We start from the raw sequence: 8,376 nt of genomic DNA, 5'->3' as shown, positions 1-8,376 counted from the left end.
CACTCTTAACTTCACTCTTAACTTCACTCTTAACTTCACTCTTAACTTCACTCTTAACTTCACTCTTAACTTCACTCTTAACTTCACTCTTAACTTCACTCTTAACTTAACTCTTAATTTCACTCTTAAACTCTTAACTTCACTCTTAACTTCACTCTTAACTTCACTCTTAACTTCACTCTTAATTTCACTCTTAATTTCACTCTTAACTTAACTCTTAACTTATGGCTTCTATTGTGGTTTCTCGACAAAACGTAAAAGATGTAAACGTTATTTTGTAAATATGCCTTTAGTTTCAAAACAGTGTTTACTGTTAAAGGGACTGTAAGCGTAAGTTCAAGTGACCCTCCATGAGAAGATGGCAATGACCGATTTACAACGGTACCGTTAAAAGCTTTGTCTGATAAAGTATTTATTAGATTCCCATTTTATGTTTATTAAAATTTACAGAAATTAATACTTATCGAGTCAGAAAAAACGACGTTATTTCCCACATTGTAAAACGGGCATTGCTATGTTTGCATGGGGGGTCACTTGTAATTACGCTTACAGTCCCATTGATTGCCAATTTTTTTGTGATATTTAGACTGAAGCTAGCTCCCCCACTAGCAGTGGACCTGAGTTAGATACTGGTTCTACTACTGAGGATCTACCCCTGGATAATAAACATACTATGGCAGGTAGACTCATTCTTCAACTTTTTAATAATGGTGTTAATTTTCATAAATAAAAAAATGGAAGGGGGGGGGGAAATTTACTTGAATTTGCAAGTTTTTTGTGTCGTAAATATTTATCAATTAAAGAAAAAATTCATGAAAGATGCAAAGTACAGTAAAATCAAGAAAATGGTAAAATTATTGTCGTCTTCATTTATTACAAAATCCTTAAGTAGCCACATAAAAGTAGAAATTAGATCCAAGACGACATTTGGGTCTAAGTTTTCTAGTTCTTACTGTAAAATACATCTTCCATCATCGCACTTAAATCTAGTATTTTAAATCGTCATTATCTATGTTTTTAAGAGCTTGGTGAGAAAATGAACGCTGCTTCTAACTATGTTGGAAGCTTCTTCCAGGCTTCCTCTTGGTACTCGAGCAGCTCAAAGCAAGAGTCCACCAAGGAGGAGAGCAGCCAGGGTAGCAGCAGCAAGGAGAAGGAGGAGAAAGGGAACAGCTCATCCACCTTCTCTTCAGCTTTCTTTAACACATTAGGTCACATATAAACGTAAATATATATCAATAATGGAGGAGACTTTAACGACCTCAAAAAAAGGTGTGGAGACTGATGCCCCCCCCCCCCCCAGGTTAAGCCAATGTTGTACAGTACATGTCATAATATAAGGAGAGTAATTGGTTGCTTTTTCTTTCTTTTAATCTTGAAGATAGTTTCATCTTACCAATAGGTGTTGAATTAACATTAAGTACCAATTAACATTACTAAATCTTGGTCACTGTTGTGGCAATTTGTTTTAATGCATGGTAATCTATTGTCACTTAATTAGGCAATCTTTGTCGATGAATTGTCCATCTTGTCTTTGGATTGTCAGTCAAGGTCTCTGAATTGCTGGCAAAATAAATAGGATTTGAAATTATTACTCCAGTTATAAACTGCTTTCACACTTTTTGAACTTCACTAATTTGCAAAAAAACATGATGTTCTTCAAATTTCTGAAATTTACGTTGACCTTTTGTGGTTATCTATTAGTAAAGCCACACAATTTGGTTTATATTTTAGTTTTTTTGCAAAAAAATTTTGATTTTAAAACACATTTTTAAATATTAGAGCAATTTTTTTTCTAAGCATTATTTCAATTTGCTCCATATGCAAAGATGACAATTCCCAATTCACAACGATACCCTTAAAAGCTTTGGCTTTCCAAGTAACAAGATATCAAATTTTATAATTTCGAATTATTTATTTTTAAAATGTGGATTTTCTACTCGACTTGCGTATTTCTATTGTAGGAAAACATATAGAAATTATTTGAATTAAATGCTTATTTTTCTAGAAAAATTAACATTTTTACCTCTTTTAGATACGAAAAAGGGTTTAAGGGTGCCGCTGTGAATCAGGCATTGCCATCTTTGCAAGGAGAGCCACTTGAAATTACGCTTTCAGTCCCTTTAATACCATTAACAACAAGATCAAATGTTTGCTTGTGTTTTAGGAAAAGTTGGTGTGGGTTCTAAATCAGAGGGAGAAGTGAAGGAAGGAGAAGAGGAGAAGGTGAATGATGAAGGGAAGGTGAAGGAGGATGGGAAGGTGAAGGATGGAAACTCTGGAGGACTTGGATACCTCAGCTCTGCATTCAGGTGTTTTCAAGTTCTAGTACTTGGTATTTGCAAACAGAAAAAAGCCAATTTTATTATTTTAAGGAAGGGGCAAAGTACCAGCCAAATTTTATTATTTTAATGAAGGGGCAAAGTACCAGCCAAATTTTATTATTTTAATGAAGGGGCAAAGTACCAGCCAAATTTTATTATTTTAATGAAGGGGCAAAGTACCAGCCAAAATTTATTATTTTAATGAAGGGGCAAAGTACCAGCCAAATTTTATTATTTTAATGAAGGGGGCAAAGTACCAGCCAAAATTTAATATTTTAATGAAGGGGCGAAGTACCAGCCAAATTTTATTATTTTAATAAAGGGGCAAAGTACCAGTCAAAATTTATTATTTTAATGAAGGGGCAAAGTACCAGCCAAATTTTATTATTTTAATGAAGGGGCAAAGTACCAGCCAAATTTTATTATTTTAATGAAGGGGCAAAGTACCAGCCAAATTTACAATTTTAATGAAGGGGCAAAGTACCAGCCAAATTTACAATTTTATTATTTTAATGAAGGTGCAAAGTACCAGCCAAATTTAGTTAAAAATTTACTTTTTCTCTTAAAATGCAAATCTCAACTGTCAACTAATAAGCATTAAATCTCTGAATTTAACTAATAAGCATTATCTCTGAATTGTTTCTTATGCTGAAACTCAATTTGTGCTTATTTTAGCAAAAAAAGCGAAAAAGAAGTAAGGGAAAAAAAATAAAAATTAATCATTAAGAAATGTTTATGACCTGGATCTGGATACATTTTTTTTCAGGGTGGATCCAGGATATGGATTCACATAAATAAAAATTTATATGGATCTTTTATAGTTTTAACTAATTTTTGTGTTTTAATGGAAGAATTTCAAACTATTTTATATTGTATATTCAGAGGTATAATTGTTTTCTGTCAAAAAAATCTTGGCTAAGGGCGTTTTATGAAGAAAGATTCTGGCATGACATTAGATCCCACGGTCACTGTAACCTTTACTACTTGATTTAGCATGAAAATGAGTATATTTGTAACCTGGAATAAACAAAACAAAAAAGTTTTAAATGTCAAATGTAAAACCTAAAGACATTTGTTTTCAAATCTGATATGCTCACCCTGATCTTTAAAGGTTCCATCATAGAAATTGATAATGTTTATTCATGAAATTATGTCCCGGGGTATTTATTTTCCAGGCAAGGAGAATGGTCATGAATAGGGTAAATAACTTGCAAAAGTTAAATTTTTTATTATCATTAATTGTTTAGTAAAATTGGATTATCTGGTTTAACTGGATCCAGCTCTTTTGAGAAGATAGAAGAAGAGAAAGAGAAGACCGAGGACAAAGAGAAAGAAGAAGAAACTGATTTCTTCTCTAATGCATTCTCTAAGGTTAGAAATTACATGAACATTAAAAGTTTAGAGAAAATAATCTTATTCATTCAAAATACATTCAATTTGATTTCATTTCATTAAAATAAAATTGATATTTGAATAATATCAAATCAACTCTTGAAAATCAAATCATTTATTTCTGCAGAAAAAAAAACAATATTTAAGAATTAATTTTTAAAAACCACAATATGTAAAATATTATTTTCTGCAGCAGGCAGACTCAATAGCCTGGGGCTGTTTTAGCTGAGCCCGCCTGTTGACCAAATTCTTTAATTGAATTATAGCATTTTAAAAAAACCACATACACAAAAAGAACCAAAGAGAAAATCAGTGCAGCATCAATCGAAGGTTGGGCATGGAGACAGATAGGGATTCATAACATAAACAGAAAGTAACTAATATATTTGATTTTAAGAAAGATCTTGGGCTCAAAGTAAACAGCAACTCTAACAAAGAAATTAAGGAGGGGGGAGGGTGGAATGAATGCGTAATCCAGCACTGGGACCCAATCCCATTCACAGGAAGAAAATCTGCCTTCTCGGTGTATCATGCATCCCTCAACCCCAATCCCCTCAAAACATCCATAAAATAATCATCACAGAAAATTGGTTCAATTTTTATGGTTTAATAAGTTCCAGAACTTGAAGAAAAAAAGTGAACCATTAAAAATATTTTTAAATAATTTTAGCCAATATTTACTGTACTGCACTGTACTTTAAAGTGCAGACTGATCACAACACAATGTTTATTCACAGACACATCTGTTGATTTTCGAATTTTCGAATTTTTTTAAAATAATTGTCATTAGCTTTCGAAAAAGTATTGGAACAAAATTCAAATTGATTGTTTATTTGATGTTTGATTGATTGCTTGTTTAACTGATAATATCTCTGAAGGTTGGAAAGGCTGCCTCAAGCTACACTAAGGTGCTCCAGGACACTGTTTCTAAAGCTCCAATGCTTTCTGACTTTAACCAGGAGCAGGAGAACTTTATCAAATCAAAGGTACTTTTCTTTATAAAAATCATTCCTATCAAGGGTAAATAGATGAGTTTAGTGAAAATAGACGAATTTGAGGGGATAAATAGATGAGATGAGTTTAAGGGGGGAAATAAATGAGTTCTAGTGGAAATTAGATGAGTTTAAGGGGGAAATAGATGAGTTCTAGTGGAAATTAGATGAGTTTAATGGGGGAAATAGATGAGTTCTAGTGGAAATTTAATGAGTTCTAGTGGAAATTAGATTAGTTTAAGGGGGAAATAAATTAGTTCTAGTGGAAATGAGATGAGTTTTAGTGGAAAATATATGAGTTTAAGGGGAAAATCTCAATGTATCTTAGAGTAAACAAAAACTGCATATCAAAGTTCAAATTTACAATTTTTTCCCTTTACTCAGTACTCGTATTAAAACTATATACCACTGGACTAATTGAATAATGTCTATTGTATATATATACTTATTTGAAACGTACAGTTCTAAAATCTTTTTTTGTTATTTTTAGGGAGATAAAGATATGCCTACTGCACCATGGTCAGGCTATCAGGTAAACTTAATAGAGGCTAAAACTTTATAAACTTGACATAAATAGTGTATAACCTTTTAATGGCACATTAAGCTTGGGGTGTTATCAATAGATTTTAAAGTACAAAAGTTTTGACCATATATGGTTAATTTTTAAATTGATAGGGCCATATCTTTTTTATTTCTTTAAAATTAAATTTGGTTAAAAGTATCTTTTTTTCCCTCCCCTGTCCTGATGGCAGAGCCCTTTTTTTGGAAGATTAGGATGGGGATCAAATTGCAGTTTCAATGTAGTTTTATAAAAATGTTGTTAAAATATTTTTACAAAAAAGGATGTTTTAGAATGAAGATGAACTTAAAGAGAAGATTCTAGCTTTGTCACTAGACCAGAGAAATTTTCTGAGGTAGGCTTTGCAATTGCACCAATTAATATTAAATACAGATTTTGTAAAAGAAAATTAAGTTGAAGTTGAAGATGGCAAAACAGCTGACATTTGTTTCACCCTAGGCAAAAAAAAAACTTCCAAATCTATATCATTGCTATTTTTAATTATAACTAAGCAGTGCTTAGGTTCCAGGACATGAACATTTCTTCACGATTTACTGATTTTTAAACAAATACACATTTTTTTGCTTATTTTTATGCCAAGGCGATGAGCATTGCAGAGATTAGGAAATACTTAATAATCCCTCATTAAGGGATACTGCAAGTTATAATGAAATAATTCAAACATATAATCTTTGCTTTTCAATAATTAATATGCTTTTTTCCTGTTCAGAGCACCGCCCAGTGGAGTAGAGTTTGATATGGAGAGCGCTGGTGTATCCGCCCACGCATTGGTTCTACTTAAGGAATATTTTTATTCATTTTTATGGTAGCTTACATGACAGGAAAGTTTATGGCTGGTCAGCATTCAAAAGATTTGCCTTAACATAAATTTGACCAAGTTTGTAAATCTGGTACTGACAACAGGAAAATCAACGACATTTTTCTTATTTGTATTACTTTTAAATTTACAGGAAAAGTGCCTCCTGATAGACCAGAAAGCAGATATTTTATTAGCAAAATTGTGACTTTCCAAATAACAACTAAGTAACTTGTCGTCAACATTTTGCCTGAATAAGAATTTGTGTAGGAGGATGTAAGATTAGAAAAAATTAGATATGAACTTGTCCCCAAAAAAATCAAGGAACACAAACATGCGTAGTGCATAATAAATTTGGTGAACAAATTTATAATTTTTATATTTGAGGACTTTTTTTCAATATTTGCTGCATTACCAATCTATAATTATGATTTACTTATTCACAATCTATAATTTTAACAAAATTGAAAAATATCAACAACAAAAAATTTTAAAAAATAATAATCAAATTTTATTTATGGTTCTTAATTAGGATATAGTAATAAAAATGATATTTTTAATCTTTTTGTGTTTTTTTGGACCATTTATATTCTTGCTAAATGTAATAAAAATTTCAAGACATTTTCAAACTAGCCTATTTTTGTCTTTGTTTTGTTACTATTTTTGTGTGCTGTGCAGGAGGAAGAGTTCTGGAGAAATTATTTCTATAGAGTTGGAGTTATCAAACAATCATTTGAGCTTAATAACATGACAAACATTAACCAGGTATTTGTGGTTCAGAACACATTGAAAAATCATTTTTTTCTGCTCCGCTCTCAAATTTTTTTTTGTTATCCTGAATTTTTAACATTTGCATTGAGCACAATTTTTTTGCATTTGTTCATTGAATGGGGGGAGATAAATAATTTATAAGTATGTAATGTAAAATTTTGCATTTACCCCCCCTTAAAAATCTTCAAAATATTTGAAGGTTAGCTCTTATTCATTAATTTAATTTAGTCAAACACAGTTATTTTTTTTTGTAAACCTTTGAAATGATCAGGATGTGAAAGCAGGCGAAGAAAGGTCTAAACCAGTTGAAGATGATACTGAAGGACCATCTAATCCTGAACATGATGATGAATTTGTTTCTGATTCTCATCAAGTATCCTCTAAGGATCTTGCAGAGGCTGATGAGGCAATGAAGAAACTTGGACTGGGAAAGGTACTTTTTTTCAATACCCCCTGTTGTTCACCCCTCCCCCCCTCCCCAGGGCCTCAACCATGCACATTACATATCATTTTTTTCTCTAGTTTGCAATTATTTGTATTATACCTGTAGTTTAACTCGAAAAGTGAAATTTTGAGAAGAAGTAGAATATAATCAAAACTTTAAATAGTAAATTAGGCCTTACGAGGTAAACTGGTTTGAGCTGGTTTAATCACTGGTTCCGAATTTAGTAATCTTATTACTTGTAAAAGATTTTAACTATTTTCTTGCTTCCTATTGGTGCTTGAAGCATTGATTTAGCAATATTTGCAGAATTTAATAATGGTTGTGTCAATACTGTTTTAAACTGAACCAGTAGTTAAACAATCTGAGCTTGGTATTAATAAATACTTGAACTAGGCATGACTACAGTGATAACCAGAAAATTCTGGAATGGGAAGTTGACTTTTAAATTTAAGTTATAATCCAATGAGCATGAGACATAGCAATTGTGCTGTGTAAACAGGCCCATTTCACTTAATAAGTGATTTGATTTGCTTTGTAACAACATCAAATGCACATTAGTTTTGGTTTAATGTAGTATTCCTATTCTACATTTCCTGGTTACCACTGTAGTGGACACACTGGATAGGTGATTCATTAGCAACAAGTTTAACGACTTCTCACTATACATTATTTCCGACCTCAGCAGTTAAATCTGTCATGAATTGAACCGCAATTATAAGTTTCCAACCTAGGATGACTCTGAATGGGAAGCTGAGCTAGAAGGTGAACTAGATGGAGAACTAGAATACGAGATGGTTCAAGGAGATGGTCAACTTGATAATCCAGAGTGGGAGGAACAGATACAGGTATAGATAAGACATAAGATACAATTAGGGTGACTCGCAAAAATTCTCCCAAATAAAGATTTAATTTATTCAAAAAAATAATGGCTTGTTCAACGTACTACTCAGGTAGTTCGATGTGAGTGGGTACAGATTGATAGATTGATAACAAAATAAATAGAATAATAGATAAATATATATATGCATAAACATAGATATATTGATACATGGATAGTGGATACATAGAAGGATAGA

The 8,376-nt window shown here is 31.9% G+C and overlaps 1 protein-coding gene across 1 annotated transcript; it reads left to right on the top strand.

Moving 5' to 3' along the window:
• Positions 1-551: 551 nt before the first annotated feature.
• LOC111706412 (synapse-associated protein 1) lies at positions 552-8,170 on the top strand. Its single transcript, XM_023479288.1, has 12 exons — positions 552-680; positions 1,023-1,211; positions 2,168-2,312; positions 3,572-3,695; positions 4,595-4,702; positions 5,199-5,240; positions 5,561-5,622; positions 5,998-6,070; positions 6,355-6,408; positions 6,763-6,849; positions 7,127-7,288; positions 8,032-8,170. The coding sequence occupies exons 1-12, from the start codon at positions 674-676 to the stop codon at positions 8,149-8,151; spliced, it is 1,173 nt and encodes a 390-aa protein (XP_023335056.1). The 5' UTR covers positions 552-673; the 3' UTR covers positions 8,152-8,170.
• The last annotated feature ends 206 nt before the right edge of the window (positions 8,171-8,376 follow it).

The sequence above is a fragment of the Eurytemora carolleeae genome, unplaced genomic scaffold (genome assembly GCF_000591075.1).
Source record: "Eurytemora carolleeae unplaced genomic scaffold, Eaff_2.0 scaffold230, whole genome shotgun sequence".
In the NCBI taxonomy this organism is placed as follows: domain Eukaryota; kingdom Metazoa; phylum Arthropoda; class Copepoda; order Calanoida; family Temoridae; genus Eurytemora; species Eurytemora carolleeae.
This window is presented reverse-complemented; position numbering and strand designations above follow the sequence as displayed.

Bases quoted from the DNA above. Each gene is read 5' to 3' on its own strand.
- LOC111706412 (XM_023479288.1), top strand. The intron at 5,623-5,997 runs GTAGGCTTTGCA...TTTCCTGTTCAG, and splicing joins GACCAGAGAAATTTTCTGAG to AGCACCGCCCAGTGGAGTAG. The intron at 6,409-6,762 runs GAACACAAACAT...TGTGCTGTGCAG, and splicing joins TTGTCCCCAAAAAAATCAAG to GAGGAAGAGTTCTGGAGAAA.